The sequence below is a fragment of the Saccostrea echinata genome, unplaced genomic scaffold, assembly GCF_033153115.1.
Source record: "Saccostrea echinata isolate AGI-Se365-2 ecotype Australia unplaced genomic scaffold, CSIRO_AGI_Sech_v1 ptg000016l, whole genome shotgun sequence".
NCBI lineage: Eukaryota > Metazoa > Mollusca > Bivalvia > Ostreida > Ostreidae > Saccostrea > Saccostrea echinata.
In genome coordinates this window covers 1756923-1775173 of record NW_026889765.1, presented here as the reverse complement: position 1 = coordinate 1775173, position 18251 = coordinate 1756923, and the positions used below count along the sequence as shown (strand labels likewise).

The following is an 18251-nucleotide window of genomic DNA, read 5'->3' as shown; positions in this document are numbered from 1 at the left end:
ATAGCGAAATAAACGTCCATGTTAATATATTTTTCTACGGTGGTTAAGAAGTAAAGAATTCTGCACACCATAGTTCATAATTTTTTTATTTTTATTTTTTTTTTAATTTTTTTTATTTATTTATTTTTTATTATTATTATTATTATTATTTTACAGAATGTTATTTTAAGATATATCTTTGAATAATTCATAATAAGATTACAAACAAGTCAGTAGAACTTTTCTTAAATTATCTTACTATTAAGACAAAAAAAAATCAAATTCTCCAAGAATTGTCTATTAATAAGTTACATATTAATAGATTAGCAAAATCTTATTTTTCTTTTTCATAAAGATGTGGATGATGTAAATAATCCTTAAGAAAAAAAATCAATATCATCTTGAACCAAAATATTAAATAAAGTAGTAAAATAGTAAAGAAAGTATTGTTTGTCATTATTTCATACCTTTGCATGATGTAAAAAATACCCGAAATACGTACTTATTCATTAACTGAATTTGATATTTATACATAAAAATATTTTGAAGCCCAGGTATTCTTTGGACATTTATCAGCATTCAATACTCAAATATTCGTCAATTATGCATAGATCTGAATTTCAAACAGTTGAAATATTATCTTATTTGGTTTTGTTTTGCACTTATATATTATGAACCTGTATTTAATTCACAAAATCATCATTCTCTTTTTCACTAGATGGCCGAAAATTTAAAAGACATATTCAAAACCTTAACAGACCAACTTAAGAAACTAAAACAGGTGATTGCACAAGAATATGATAATTTTGCGCAATATGATACGGGAGATTTTCCACAATGCTGCAAAGTAAACGGAATTTACAATCCAAAATTCAGAACAGAGGTGAGTCAATTTTTCTTTGGTTTATCGTAGACAATTGCTTCCTCAATGAAAATGAAACTCGTAAATTTTCATATCTTGTGATTGGTCATCTACAAAATTACTTTGTTAAAAAAATTTGATTTTTCATACAAGTACTTTGAAGTTGATATTAAAAAGATGCTGGGGTTCCTCATTGGCAGTATCTATTTAGTCTTTGAAGACCAGGTCTTCCAACAATCTGTTGGAATTTTGATGGGAACTTATTGTGCTCCTTTATTTGCCGACCAGTTCCTATACGAGAAGAAAACTCTTGCTGTGGCCTTCAGCTCAACATTTAGATATATCGATGACGTTTTATCAATGAACAATAGTTTCTTTCTTCATATGTCGATTCGATATATCCCAGTGAACTCGAAATAAAAGAAACCACAGAGCCGGCAATATCTGTTTTATATTTGGATGTTTTACTGATATTGATACTGTCACATTTTGTCTGACATGTCTAAGCATTTGTCAGGTCCTTGCTTTTATACTAAAGTTGACTACAGATTACGTCGTCTACCTGATCCATATATAGGGCTCACGGCGGGTGTGACAGATCGATAGGGGATGCTTCAACCTCCTAGGCACTTGATCCCACCTCTGGTGTTTCCAGGGGTCCGTATTTTTTACCCTGTTTACAATTCGTTTTATCTACCGGATTTACGAGATTGGTCATTGTTCGTTGTCTTCTTTTCACCTCTTACATTTTATGTGTTTTAAAATGCAAATTAAAATTCAAGTTAAGTTGGATATTATATATTTCATAGCTTCATTCATTTCAAAAGAGGGATAAATATGTTTCTATTTCAATTAAAACAATACAACTGTGGTGCTCAAGAGGATTATGAACGATTGATCGTTTATTTTATTACTTGAGGTAATAGAGAAAATCTATAGTTTATCTGAAATATTTCGAATGAAGTAAGAATATTCAAATGTATATAACATCAAGTGAGGCCTTATATTTACACGTCATACTTTTCTGGGGGAAATACCATTACATGCCATTTTTTACATCATAATACAGATTTCGGAGAACAACGCATGTATATCGAAATCCTCTTCTTCGAGTCATTTTCCTAGCCAACAAATTAAAACCATTATGGAGGAGAACTATAGACAGAATCCTAATATGCTTTGGCAGTACTTCGGCGGAAGTGACGGGACTTTCCTTATCTACCCTTCACATGCTGAGAGTCAGAACTGTCAGTCATATGATCCAAGATTTAAGTGAGTCTAAGTGGATTTCTTAACTACGGGTATTTATATAGATCGATAAATTGATATATTGGAAACCAGTGTTTCCTTGAAAAATAACATGAGTTGGCTTTTTCCACTTATCTTGAATATTTGGATTTATTTATAAATTATTTCACCCTCATCAGGAAAGGATAAACAATGGATTTCCAACAGCATAGGACTATTTTTTTGTTCAACGTCAGCAAACTCAGCCTTAAAAAATACACTAGTAAGCATAAATCAATATTTTTTTTGCAGACAATAAGAATACAAATAGGTATCATAAGACGTTCAGTCAATGTTGTCTTCGAATCTCAACATCTAAATTGCTACTTGTACAGGCATTCGTCACTGGGCTAAGTAAACAACAGAACATTAAATTCAACAAGGGAAAAGATAAATTAACACATATTATTCCAACTCCGGATAAAGTTAACCCTTTGGGGTTCATCAAACCCTCAACATTAGATACAATTTGAAAACGATATGGGTTAGAACTTGTAGTTTAAGTTAAACCGGCTCAAGTAAAATCTATTTAAACTTATAACAGTATGGACTTACCTTCAAATTAGCAATAATATCAATATAACTGAAACATATTTCAGAAAGCAATGACTAATATTAGCCAGTATCAAAATCAGTAAGATATGCATTCAAGATTCTCCAACAGAAAAAAAATCTTGTATTGTTTGTGAATAAGCCTTAAGAATAAATGTCTCGTAAATACGTTGTTCTCAAGCTAGCTGGAAACAGAAATTAAAATCTGAAATTTCTTCTCAGGCAGTATTATGTAGCCTCGATGACAAACAAACCGAAAGATGTGGTTGTCGCAGTTGACGTCTCGGAATTTACAGCAAGACTCAGCATATATAACTCTAAGCCACTCTTCCATTTGGCACGCGAGGCTGTGCAGTATGTTATCGAAAGTCTGAGTCCAAATGATAGGGTAAAGTTATCCTTCTGACTTTTAAGCTTAAAACAACATAACATTCTTAGATGATATTTTGTATGGAAGTAAAAAATGCAAAACATTCAACCATTAAACAATTACACTTCAATGTATTTACTGCATGCTAAAAAATCTTCTTTGTAACTACTAGGGAATCCAAAACTATCTTGCAATACTTTTGATTTACTCGTTTAAGATTTGATCAGTCTCGTAAGATTAATTTATACCACTATTTATAATCTTTCGCAGGAGCAGTGTTCACGAAATTTAAAAATTTGATGCACAGATACTAAAAAAATATTATATTATTCTGTTTAATCAGTATTTTGTGAACCGTTATATATATATATATATATATATATATATATATATATATATATATATATATATATATATATATATATATATATATATATATATATATATATAAAATTAAGTAGTTATTGATATACAAACACAAACCACTCTCTAGAGCTAGTTTTCACTGGCAAACTTTTGTTAAAATCAGACAAAAACTTGTTTGAAACGATGAAAGTAGCAGTTAGGGTTATTTAAAGATATTTTACTTTTTATGTCCCAGTGGACTTAATATTCATCGCAATCAAGAATCCATATGGTTGAATATGTTTGTAATAGAAGTGTACACTACAAAATACATTCAAAGAATATTTAAATGAGCCAAAAGCTGTACATAGGAGTGGAAATACGATAAAAAGATGTCTTTGCAAACAAACAAGCAGACAGACGAACGATGGACATTTTATCAAGACAGAACCTGAAAATGAATCGTACATACATCAAAAGAAATGATCAGTTAGGAAGGATTATTTTAATACCATCTTCAGATCGGGTTAGTAGCATTCAGTCAAGTCGGCACACCAATCTCGTGCAATGGCACTCGGTTAGCTAGAGCAACAAAGGCAAACAAAGTTGAATTACAGAACTTCCCCTTCACCAACACATGGAACAAGCAATCAAATTACGACGAGGGAATCCAGACAGCCTTCTCATTTTTTGACAGTACTGACATCGAAGCAATTGGGAATAAAAGGGGTAATGATTTTTTTTAAATTGTACGTTGTTTGACATATTGCAACCTATTGATTCAGTTTTTAGCTAACCTGAGCCAAAGGCCGAAGTTAGCTTTTCTGATCAAAGAGTGTCAAGCGTCCGTGTGTCGTCTGTCGTGTGTAGTCTGCAATTTTTTTTTCACATTTTCGACTTCTTCTCAAGAACCACTAGGCCAATTTCAACTAAACTTGCCACAAAGCATCACTGGGTGAAAGGAATTTATGTTTCACAGCATTATTAAGGCATGCTTTGAAGAAATTAGCGGAATTTAGACCTGCACAAATAGACACCTTTTAAAACTGAATTTGTTTTTGTATAGCTATTATTTTATCACATGACTTTAATATTAATTGAAGTAACATAATATACCCCACTCTTTAGTGAATTTAGCTTGGTTACCTTGTGTGACAGTCACGTGATAAATGCATATACTGTGTACTGCATGGAGGTCATAAATAGATTTCAAAAGGGCGTACCCTCATTCAAAGTAAAATTTTAATTCATAAATTGTTTCTATGCATCTTGTGCTTTCTGTATAGTGCTGCTGCTTTATCTAGAATTCGCATTTTTATTAGTTTAAATTTCAAGTAATGGAACTCCACCTGAGAAATGCGTGACCTTCACAAGTATTTTGTATGTTTATTAACGTGCTCGATTTCACGAAAGCAGCAGCACTTTTCAAGTTAAGGAACTCTTCTTCTATCTATATTTCAAAATGGTCAAAATCTATTAAGTGTATGCCCTTGCGCTAGGGCTATTTATCGAGGCACATCTATGTGGAACGTACCATTCCTTTACAGAAAAAAAAATCTTTAAAAATCTTCTTCTCGAGAACAGCAAAGCCAAGATTAGTCATATTAGTTATAGAAGTATCCTCAGGAAGTGTAATTATACCCCACGCAACAAGTTGCGGGGGGTATAATGTTTTTGACCCGTCCGTCAGTCAGTGTGTCAGTCAGTCAGTCAGTCAGTGTGTCAGTCAGTCAGTCCGTCAGTCCTGTTTTTTTGGTCAGCGCAACTCCTCATAAACCGCTGCACAGAATTTCGTCAAACTTTGCATATATTTAGGACATAATGTGTAGATGTGCATATTACCAGGAAATTCCGATTCCGTAATTTTTCTGGGAATTTCTGCACTTTTCAACTTAGATTTTTGGCTGTATCGTCAACATAGAGAGGAACAGTTTGTCAGCGCAACTCCTCTTTAACCGCCGCACAGAATTTGGTCAAACTTTGCATATATTTAGGACACAATGTGTAGATGTGCATATTACCAGGAAACTCCGATTCCTTTATTTTTCTGGGAATTTCGGCACTTTTCAACTTAGATTTTTGGCTATATCGTCAACATAGAGAGGAACAGTTTGTCAGCGCAACTCCTCTTAAACCGCTGCACAGAATTTGGTCAAACTTTGCAGATATTTAGGACACAATGTGTAGATGTGCATATTACCAGGAAATTCCGATTCCTTTATTTTTCTGAGAATTTCGGCATTTTTCAACTTAGATTTTTGGCCATATCTTGAATATAGAGATGAACAGTTTCTTAGTGCAACTCCTCTTTAACCGCTGCACAGAATTTGGTCAAACTTTGAAGATATTTACTACACAGTGTGTAGATGTGCATATTACCAGGAAATTCCGATTCCATTATTTTTGCCTTAAGAGATTTGCCTATTATTGAAGAAACTTTCCAGCTAGGTAATAAGGAAATCCACTGGAAGCAGCTTTTGTAATGAAATTTTATGTGAAATACTTTATGACCTTAAAAGACCCCTATTGATTTTGAGATCAAAATATTAATGATTTAACACACACACACACACACAATCTTAGATCTCACCCCCCCCCCCCCCCCCACACACACACACACCTCAAATTGGTACTTTTCCTTAAATAATTTCATAAGTACAGTATATAAACAAATTCATATGACTACATCATAATTTTGTTTCCATCAATTATTTAAATGTGTAAATTGTCATGTGTTGGACGTGGACTTACACTCATTAACAAATCAAAATCACTGATGAATTTCAATAACAGTTTAATTGTCAGCATAACTACTGCACTGAATTTCCTGAAACTTTGTAGGTATTTCAGACATACTGTAATGTATAGATTTGTATATTACCAAGAAATTTTGATTCCATTATTTATCTAGAAAATTCAGCCCAATTAAATTTGTAACATACAAAGATTTGAATGTCCTTATATGGAAGAAATTTTGATGTTATGATTTTTTGCAAGTAATGCCTCTTTTTGAATTATACTGTGTTTTTAAAATGCTCTGTGCCATTCATTATGTGTTGCATTGTCGAGTTTTGGGGGAGCGTGGGGTATGTGAGCCTGCTCACTTTTTCTTTCATTCAAGTTTGTACCTATCATGACCCCTGGGGGTAGGGTAGGGGAGCAATAGGGGGTCAAAGTTTACCATAGGAATATATAGGAAATAAAGAAAAATTCTTCTCAAGAACAGCTAAGCCATTATTAGTCATACTAATATAGAAGTATCCTCAGGTAGTGTAGATTCAAGTTTGTTCAAGTCATGACCCCTGGGGATTGGGTGCAGACACCATAGGGTGCCAAAGTTTTACATAGGAATATATAGGAAATATCTTTAAAATTTTCTTCTCAAGAACAGCTAAGCCATTATTAGTCATATTAATACAGAAGTATTCCAGGTAGTGTAAATTCAAGTTTGTTGAAACCATGACCCCCGGGAGTATGGCGTGGCCACAACAATGGGTCAAAGTTTTACGTAGGAATATATAGATGTAATGGTTGAGGGGCATTTGCCTTCAAATAGTGGAATGACCTGACAGTCCTTGGAATGGACTAGCCAAAGGGTATAAGGCAAAGTTTTGGGAAAGTCAGGCATTCAAGAGATAGCTGAAGAAGATATGGCCGTTGAATCAGTAATAAAGAAGTTAAGGGTAAGAGCAAAATAAAAGTATAAAAGCTATAAGCACCAGCGACAAGTACCCTAGGGAACTGATGTTAAGTTCTGGGTGTAGTAAATCTGAAGAAGATTGAGACACCCGGTTCTTATCTAATAGGACCTCAATTTTCATGACGCAAGTTGAGTTTTAGTTTTGTTTTTTTTTTTCCATTATAAAGTTATGAAGCCAGCTATTTTGCGATTGCGTTCAGTATGACATACTTTGTCCAAATAACTTTTCGTCAGGTGCATAAATCATGTCCCTAACATACCTTTGAGTAAGCAATAAGCCTTGTAAATGAAAAAGGGATGGAACAGAATTTTGCTTACACTTCCAAGCCCTCTTATCTTCATCTTGTCCAAATGTTTTCTAGTGAAGTCAAATCAAACTTTCTGAACATAACATTACCCTTTTCCAAGTACGAGGTTCTCATGTTTACTTACAAAGACATAGGGTAGTTCTCATTTGTACAGAGTCAGACAAAAGAGCCAGAAATCACGATTTCCCACCATTTTTAAGGCATTAAGATCTGTAAAAAAATAAAATATAAAAGGAAATGCAGAAGGCTGCGTTAATACATGTATGTTCTCTGAATTGAATTGAAATAACATGATAAAACACTTTCATGATTATATATTTCCATATTTTACATATCCCCTGATTTAAAAAAAACAACAACACTTATTTCATCAATCAGTAAACGCCGGTTAGAACCGGTTTTTCGAGCCACCTCTAAAAATTTCTTAATATGCAGTCTGCTTTTCATCAATGATTCAGAAACTTACAATGACGAACATATAAAACAATATTTTACATACTTTAACATACTTTATATGATTAGTTATACAAACATAATTATAAACAATAAAATGCCCTTCTTTGTTTGATAGTACAGAAATTAACGATTGCAGAAAATTACATTAATTTCCTACAGGGGTTATGTTTTTCTGCAACAGCTGCAACTTAATTTCCTTTCTAATGGGAAAGAAAGCATTTTATTGTTTTTGTAAAATGTCTATGTTTGGGGCGTTTGTTATATTTTTAAATAAGTCATTTTTGTCCTATATCACTAACTTTCAGTTGACGAAAATGGCAATTATTTTCTATCATTCTTTTTCAGAGTCTGTTATTCTGTTTTTGGCGGCTGGTAATAATACAGGTAATAAAGACCCTGTGGATGTCATCAAAACTGAAAATGAGGCTCGGAACAACTCAGTCATCATTCTTACGTATTCTTTTGGACAAGGTTAATATCTAAATATTATATACATTGAATAAAAAGTTTGCATACAGTTGAAATGAAATAATGCACTAGAAAAATGTTTCATTGCTAATGTGTAAGTAAAATTTCTGAGTGAGTATATATATATATATATATATATATATATATATATATATATATATATATATATATATATATATATATATATATATATATATTAGGGATGTCAACGAGTACCCGGTTAACCGGGTACTCGATCGAACGTCCGAGTATCGAATACTAAAAATGGTACTCGGTTACTCGGAAGTGTATTTATTCTTATTTCAAAGTACATATTTTTTATCAAAAACTTATCAAAAAAATAAAATAAAGAGGCATACGGTAATTAGCGTCCCATCATCTACACCTGAAAAACACCCGTTATCGCCTGTGGCTGTGTATAAACAGTAAATAGTGATCAGTCACCTGGCACATGGCTGTTCTCACCCATTGTGGTCCTTAATTTTTGGATGGCTTTAATGATTGTTTTCATTGAACATCGTTTGAGTATGGTCTATATTATCTTCAAACAATTTTTAATTATTTAGTTAATATATCGGACATGCATAGAAATGCCGCTACCCTTCAAAAGTGAAGAAATATTTAGAAATAACTAAAGATTCAAAAATGTCAACTTGAAAGTCAGATTGCGTAGTAAGTTTAGTGTATACGGGGAAACAACCAACATATGAAATAATAATTAGACTAGCGATCCCAACAATGTCCGTTCCTTAATTCCCTTTCGCCAGTCCTATCATCACAAACCTGCGTAATAGATTGTCCTCCTTTTGCGTTGATGGAATAGATTCTAAACAAGAACTGTAAAAAATTTTAATTTTTGACGCATTGTGTCTTTTGTGTTTATTTGATAAATAAATTTACTACCAAAAAATAATTTCTCTTGGACTCGATTGTTTAAATACATTTATAAACGTGATAAAAACAGCTTCGGGTTTAACAGAGCATAACGGGGCTCAATAAAATTAGCACACTTGTAATTTCATTTTTACCGAGTACCCGGGTACTCGATCGGAAAAACGTCCGAGTAACCGATTATCAAAAATTGACCGATTTGACATCCCTAATATATATATATATATATATATATATATATATATATATATATATATATATATATATATATATATATATATATATATATATATATATATATATATACAGTGTATAAAGTATTTCTGTGCATGGATGTCACTTCCTGATTAATTTAATAGACGTTAACGTTAGTACAAAAACTCACTGTGTCAAAAATAGATAGAAAATTAACAGACGTTAACTACATGTAGTGCATAAAGTCATTGTGTCAAAAATAGGTAGCACTATTTGCCACAATAATCACCTGAACCATCTAACCTTTCGACAAAGAAAGGTGAAGATAAATGAAATTCCTTATTGTAGATATCAACATTTTTAATTTACATAAATTCAGCAGTAACAGTATATTAAGGATTGAAGATAAGTTGCAAAATGTAGTCTTACAGAAGTTCATTTGTTTCTGTGTAAAACTTTGAACGCCTTATTAAGGCCCCACCATAGTCCTACGTGCAACTTTTGTGACCGTACTCTAGCCTACCTAGGGGATACATGCATTTTAATCTGAGCAACTGTATTCTTTTGTTCTTTATAAGATTTCAAAAGATTTTTCCTATATTTTCAATGTGAAACATTGACTGTAATTGTGACCCCAGCCCAACTACAGGGGCCATGATTCACAGAAACTTGAATCTTTGCTACATTGGGATTTTTGTCCCCGCATTCGATAAAGCACGGGACATTAAATATCATTCGTCTGTCGGTCTGTCTTTCACAGAAACTTTAACATTGGTCGTAAGTTTTGAAAAAGAAAAGGAGACTTTCATATTTCACATGTGCATTGTCTATGACAAGATTTTTTTTCGAATAAACCATGACTTTTACTTAGGACATTGAAGTTTGGCCTCCTAATTTAGTTTGATGTAATTTTCAAAACTTAATCTTGGCCGTAACTTTTGCACGAGAGCATATTACTTCAAAAGTTTAATTCTTTGAATGATTTACAGACAAGACAATTACAATATGCCATAAATACCAATAAGACCCCTCTGCATTTGTTTGTTTTATGAGAAATTGTCTTTCCCTTCTTGAGAAGATGAATGTTGTTTCCTCTATTTGAGACATTGGCCCTCAACACTTCTCCAACCTAACCCAGGGGCCATGATTTAAAAAAAAAACTTAAATCTTTAGTTTTACTGATTTTTTCTAAATATTTCTATAACTGAAGGTTTAAGTAACCATTCGAAAGACGTTTTGAGAGATATGAGTAAACAAGTCAAGAATGATCGTTCGTATGGACCAATTAAGGTAAAGATGAATTTCTTTCTATTTTTCTTTTTTTTTTTTTTTTTTTGAGAATAATTTCTCCCATATTCAGATTGTGTGATTAACATTTTTTTTCAATTCAACCAAAGAAACAAATTCAAAAATTGAGTTTGTGAGAGACATAGAAAATCGCCAAAAATGCTTGCACATAATTCATTCGGTATCTTAAAACCTGGTTATTTTTATTTATCAACACAGAACGAAGAAGATGTAGTTATAATATTGCTAAATAATTCTTAGAATCCCTCTACTCTCACTAGCCAAGGGTTTCTGATCCGATTGGAGTTGATCGATATCGTTCGACCAATCAGCAATTGCTTTAACTGCCTTCGGGATATATCTTAACTCTTTAGTCTTGGGAATGAAAAACGCAAATAAACAACGAAGATAACATGCCATTCTAAATAGCTATAGTGTCATCCAATCTTAAATAATTTGATCAGAAATCAATAAGCAGGTGTAGATTTGCACCCTAATTAACAAATAAACATCGCTCGATACATGTACCTTCTTGTTATATTCTCTAAACACTTTAATTTTAAAATATAAATTTAAATTAAAATTTTATTGTGCGTATGTTGTAAGATTCGAGATCACGTGACGTAAATAGTCCCGATTTTTGACAGCACGATATACCAAGGGTTTGTGAGGAGAGTAGCGGATCTGAAACCCTTGGCTAGCGAAGATGCACTACTCATCTTAAGTTTATCTCTAAGATTCGTAATAATTATTTTATCTTTCCATTATATTTTCAGGAGGGAGTTTATCATGAAGTATATAATGATTCTCAGCTTCGTATCATTATGGGGTTATATTATGAAAAACTCTTCTTTAGCACTAATTTTGGTGATGATCCTGTATTTTCCTTGCCATATGTTGATGAACGATCCAATAAAACAGGTATGAAAGGTATTAGGATACCGGTTTTTATAAGGTGTGGTAAGAAATCTAACGCATTGAATAGAAATTTATTTCATATGAGTCTTTTCCAAAAACGTCAGAGACTGGAGGTAAATTGCATAAAAGATTCTTTTTAAGTCGACATCACAATAAATTTTTAGCGATGATTCCAAAAACCATTATTAATTAATAATATATCTTTTTTATTTTAAAAGCTTTAATAACATCTTTATGTCTCCCTGTGGACAACCCCAGGTCAATAGTAGGAGTCACGTGTACAGATATTCTGTTGGACGAATTACTGTCTGATAATACAAATTTTAAGGAAGGAGAACTCTCATATGCATTCATGATAGATGGACAAGGCCGTGTTATGGTGCACTACTTGCAGCCGACACCAAATGACCCAGATCCTATAGATATTTACATGCTTGAGCAGAGTCCTGATGCAAAACCAATGATTGAGTCGATGAAAAGGTAATTATAAATCAATGTACAGAATGTACACTTTACTTAAATGTAGGTAAAGGAAAAAATCTTAATTATCGAAGTAATTGTTTTTCCTCCCAAAAATATACAGTCAAGATTAGTTCAACATGTACTCTGTACTCCAAACAATGACACACATGTACTTTTTAGGCCCCCGTAATTGAAGATTCGGAGGCATGCAGTTTTTGCCCTGTCCGTCTGTCTATCTGTCTGTCTGTTTGTTCGCAAAAACTTTAATCTTGCCCATAACTTTTGATTGGCCGGAGCTATGGCTTTCATATTTCACATGTGTAATCCTTGTGACAAGACCTTTCTTTGGATATCATCATATTTGACCTTTTGATCTTGGAGTTTGACCCAATTTTGCAAAATTTTACCCAACTTTAACCTTGGCCATAAGTTTTGAACAGTTGGTGCTAGGGCTTTTATACTTCACATGTGTATTCCTTTTGACAAGGCATTCCTTTGGATACCAACAATCGTAGCCAATTGACCTTGACCTTGGAGTTTTACTTACTTTTGGAAATCTTTAACATTGGCCATAACTTTTTAACGGTTGGTGCTATGGCTTTCATACTTCACATATGTAATCCTTCTGACAAGACCTTATTTGGATACCAACAACTTTAAACCTTTGACCTTGACCTTGGACTTTGACCAACTTTTAAAGAACTTTAACCTTGGCCATAACTTTTGAACAGTTGGTGCTATGGCTTTCATATTTCACATGTGTATTTCTTGTGAGAAGGCCTTTCCTTGGGCACCATTAATTTTTACTAGGGACATCAATTTTGTCAATAATTCATATTCGAATATTCAGTGAAAGTATTCGAATATTCGATAAAATAAATAAAATCTGGTTTGTTTAAATTATGCATCATCCTTCTCTCATGAAAGGTTTAGCGTAGGTATTTTTATATTAGAAGTTAAAATGTATGAAGACTTTTGTAGATGTACAATAAGGAATTCCATTTGATATTTGTCAATGTTTGAAATAAAAACAAATATTTCCATAGACAATTTCCTAGGTGATTATCTAAATATAAAATTCAGGATTATGTACAACCCGAGATAATCAAGTAATTTACATATTTATTCTGAAATTGAGCCCTTTACAACATTAATTACAGGCTAATTCTATCGGACATTCATTCAATGATCAATTAAATTTATTTTGATAAGTATACTTTTACATCTTTTAGACATTCTAAGAAGGTTTTCATTTTGTTGTTCTCGATTCTAGATCCGATCATATTTAACTAATAAAAACTATTAAAGTACGTTTTCCATTATACATAAAGCATTATTGTATAATTCTTCAACACCTTACTCAAAACAAAATAATTTAGTAGATCTATAAGATAAGAAAGTAGTGAAAGAAATCAGGCGATCGAAATTGATCGCTAGTAAATTAAACAGGGATAATTCCAGCACTGTTCTAATCAAAATTTATTAATCACAGTACATCTTTTTATGAAATCTTAAAAACACCGAATATTTGAATCTTAAATTCCTATTCGAATATCAACTCATCGAATGAATATTCGAATGTTCGAATATTAGTTGACATCCCTAATTTTCACCATTTGACTTTGACCTTGATGTTTGACTTACTTTTGAAAAACTTTAACCTTTTGCATATCTTTTCAATGGTTGTTGCTAAGCCTTTCATATTTTACAGGTACATTCCTCGAGACAAGACCTTCCTTTGGGTACCAACATATTTGATTTGCATTTGAGAAAGTTTAATCTTCGCTATAAGTTGCAATACGGGGGCATCAGTGTTTCACAAACATGTAGTACATGTCTTTACTTCATAAAACGTGTACACTGATGTTATGGGGTTCCAAAAACCTCAAACGTTTAATGTTAGGGACTCGGGCACGTTATACGGTCAATTCCCTCATTTGGCAATAGCCACAGGAACTGCAGTTCCAGCTAGTATTCAGCGTGTAAATTTTAGGTCAAAAATAATGATTGCTGCCTTCGATGTCACCATTTATTTGAAAGCTAAAGAAACATTGAACGTAAAATTTATGCATGTACAATATTTTTTTTTAATTTATGTGATGTTAAACTTCTTAAGCGGAAGAAAAACATGTAAATAATTGTCACGGTAGACTTCTGAGTAAATTGGCTCACAGAGACTTAAGTACATGTAGACAAAACTACTGTCAAATTGATTTTGTTTCTGTGTGATGGCCTTGGAGATTAAATCTTGGTTCAACTCCCAAAACTGAAAAATGTTTTAGTTTTTATACCCCACGCTTGAAAAGCGGGTGTTTATAGTGATGGGGGTGTCCGTCCTTCCGTCCGTACATCTTTCCGTTCGATGTCCTTCCGTCCGTACTTCCGTAACACTTAGGCGTATGAATATTTTATCCGCAACTCCTCCTATACCACTGAATAAAGTTAATGAGACTCCCACAAAATCTTCGTTACATAGTCATTGTGTACCTCCTATTCTACGTTTAAATCAGAGAGATATTTGGAGTTTACCATAACAAAGCATGGGCACAGTCATTCTTTTTATCACATTTAGGGTACCCATCTCTTATCTGCAAATCCTCCTATACCAATAAATAAAATTTAATGAGACTTTCACAGATTCTTTATTACATAGTACCATGGTGCATCTCCTTTATTTTATGTTTTGATTGGACAAATATTTCGATTTTCCCATAGAAAAACACGGACACTGCTATTCTTTTTATGTTATTGGAGCTACGGATCTTTTATCTGCAACTCCTATGCCACTGATTAAAATTTAATGAGACTTTCACAGAGTCTTTATATGTATCATTGTGCACCTCTTATTTTATGTTCTGATAGGACTGATATTTGGTACTTACAATTAGGAAAAAATGGACATCGCCATTCTTTCTATAGTTTTTGCGGATTTTCCATGTCAAAGAAAAGAAATGGACTTTGACATTATACTCACATGAGAGCGGGGGTATCATTTTGTGAACTCACTGCTCACAGTACCTATAGTTTGTTAAAAATATGAAAATGAAAGACGTTTTTGGTCTTAGATTCCCTCTACTTTAGAAATACTCACTATATTTCATGACACGAGTTATATGAGATGAAACACAAGGAACAAAAAGACATCCCTTGTACGAGGGGTGATCAAAAAGTTCGCAAACTTAGTTTTTAAAATAATCTAAATGCGTATACGAAATTTAAATTAATTTCTTGCAGCTTGAAATTAAAACCATCCCGACTAGTACTGTTTGAGAAATCGTGAAATTTTAACACCGTGGAATTAAAACGACTTATAGTATCTTGGAAATTCCTTTGCAGTAGTATATGATAATTTGTACGAAGTTTATGAAGACAACAAACTTAACAGAAGTTCAATCATTAATTTGATTGATTGCTTTAGAGAAGGAAGGGAGATGGTTAAAAATGATGTTTGTTCTGTTGCCTAGTGAAAGCAAGCGGAGGAAGAGATGCGTCATTAGTTAAGCAATTTGTTATGAAAGATCGCCAGCAATAAAAAAATCATCACATCCCTAAAATATCGTTTACTTTAGACTTTAAACATATCATAAATGATAAAAAGAAGTCGCCCATACTTTATCCACATTGGATAAACAACGCTTTTATGACAGAAGACTCGGGTTGTGATGGCCACCATTCTCATTCTGGGAAAGGATATTATTATCCATCAATCCTATTACCGAGATTTGGCATTTCTGACAAATGGACAGTTTAAAAAATAAATAGTATGGTAAGAAATATAAGACTCAGAAAAATCTTTTAGCTTCTGTGAACAGAAAGCTATGGAGCATGTCACGTGACCGCCTGCATCACGTGATTCGCGCATGGACAGAACGGTTTCAGATGTGCATTAGAATTGGAGAGGACTAGTTTTAAAAAATAATGAACACTGAAACCTAGTTTTATTTCTGCTATAGAAGTAATTCAATTAGTTCGCGAACTTTTTGATCACTCCTCGTAGAGCCCACCCTACCTTGGTGATCACTTTAGACTGTACTACCCGGATAGTGCTTGCAGATTTCCTCTTTTTTCTTCAAAAAGATTTTAAACGTATAAATAATATATTGATTTCTTTGTTAAACATTGACCGACTAGTTCTGCCTCTTCGTAGCCCCAGAATTCATATAGAGATTTCACTTGACTTTTATTTCCTTCCCGGTCCATTGGACCCTGAGAAGAAGATTCTCAATTCACACCATCCTATTTTTACTCCCTATTGTTTATCTTCCCCTCACTTGGAAGAGAAGATGATCCTCCATTTGATTAAACATAAATTCTCTTCTCAAGGATTTTTGTTGCAAGTTTGACCCAGTGATTCTGGCGAATAAAGAAATGTGAAAAGTTAACAAACAACGGAAAAATATATGGACGGAAATATCATGCACCTGCTGCTTGTTTATGTGTAGAATTGTATTTTTGATAAAGTTTGAGGCATTTAATTGCAATATATTAACTATGCTCAAATTGCTTTTCTGTCGCTTATAATCCCTTAGTTGGAAGATTAAGTTGCCAGATTAGCTTATACAAGTACATATTCTTTTAAATCTTCCTTGGAATTGTTCACGACAGTTATACATTTCAGGGGTGAGAGTGGGAGTGCAACTTTCAGCTATTCAAGGACATTATCTAGAGGTGAATTGGAATACGACGGAATCGAGACGCGGATAGTGGAAGCAGATTATAGCTGGATAAAAGTAAGATTATGATAAAGATGCGCAAAGATATATCTAATTTAAAATATAATGCAAAATGTTATCATATATGAAAGATAACACAAAAACTCATCTCTCAAAGAATGTTAAGATTTAGTAACCTTAACAAACCCTTAGCGAATCCGCATTGATGTTCGATGTGAGTTACTGATCTAATCCTGACTTATAAACAATAGCCCAAATCATTTTATATATTATGTTTATATATTTCATTTACTCATAAACACATTCTACTTCTATATATAATTTTATCAAATCTACATCTGATTTTCCTGAAGGGTTGCTTGTTATCTATCCACAAAAAAACTATTACATGATGCTTTTCAATTAATTTTTCAGATTCCAGGTACAAACTTTTCTTTGTGTGTTGTACTTGGAAGGAATGATAAGCAGTTACGCTTGCGGCCAGGCCAAGAACGGTTAATAACGAATGGGGTGTTTTATTATCACAAACTGGAAATGAATCGCCAACAAACACAGAAATGTAGACAGTACAATAGATTTGCTACACGAGGTATTTGATATATTGGATAAAGTTAGATTGAATATTGCTAATACTGTAAGACATTGAAATGTACAAATACATGATTAATATATCCAACAAACATTTCTCTTGTACAATATGAAATAATGATGTATCTTCATCTTTTTCTTTCATATGAAAAACAAAGATTGTGTTATAGAAAGAAAACTTGAGATGATGACATTTACTCAAGTTGTCAATGGAAATTTTATAATAATAATAATTTACTCATTACAAGAGAAGTCAATGGTAATGCTGTCTCCCCATGCCTTTGAAGAACCATACGAGTACCTCTATAGGACAGAGACACAGGAGGCAGTGTTCGATTACTCTGATTACCTAAACAGTGTACAAAGTCAACAAGCTGATAACGCATTGAAATTGAAAGTATGACACCTCTGTTTTTATTTAATTTGTCAACTATGTTTGATTATAACATATATTACGTAAAGTGAATGAACATGTGTTGATTCTAATTTCAAAAGTTCCATAAAATAGTTTTCAAGAAGAAAAGAATTGGCAAATGGCTAAAAATCCGAAAGTGAACATGTATTATCATACTGAAACACCTTGCAAATTTGCAGATCATCCTATCTCGTCGGAATTATGATGCATGAATATTGAGTTTTCAAGTAAACATAAATTTAATGTTTTGTGTTATAGGCTCAAGTCAAAAGCAGCATTCAAGCAACTTATATGGCGGAGGAATTTTGGAAACAAAACCAGGACCAATCACAGTTTGTGATATGGCGTTACTTGGGAACTAGAGATGGTCATGTGAGGGTCTATCCAGCGGTTGAAATTCCCAAGAACTATGATCCTTTTACGAGAGATTGGTAAATTCAATTTGATTAAATTTATACATTTATCAATGTTTGAAAGGAAAATAAAATCTTTATA

General features: G+C 32.9%; 1 protein-coding gene across 1 annotated transcript in view; it reads left to right on the top strand.

Annotated features, from left to right (window-relative positions):
• LOC133188722 (uncharacterized) overlaps positions 1-18251 on the top strand; it is a 65469-nt gene that overhangs the window by 34918 nt on the left and 12300 nt on the right. Inside the window, exons 27-38 of the mRNA XM_061324218.1 lie at positions 698-862; positions 1911-2113; positions 2903-3068; positions 3917-4124; positions 8205-8330; positions 10624-10703; positions 11477-11621; positions 11837-12098; positions 16699-16810; positions 17168-17342; positions 17590-17738; positions 18015-18187. Of these exons, the coding sequence (XP_061180202.1) occupies positions 698-862; positions 1911-2113; positions 2903-3068; positions 3917-4124; positions 8205-8330; positions 10624-10703; positions 11477-11621; positions 11837-12098; positions 16699-16810; positions 17168-17342; positions 17590-17738; positions 18015-18187 (1964 nt within the window). The remainder of the gene's footprint in view (positions 1-697; positions 863-1910; positions 2114-2902; positions 3069-3916; positions 4125-8204; positions 8331-10623; positions 10704-11476; positions 11622-11836; positions 12099-16698; positions 16811-17167; positions 17343-17589; positions 17739-18014; positions 18188-18251) is intronic.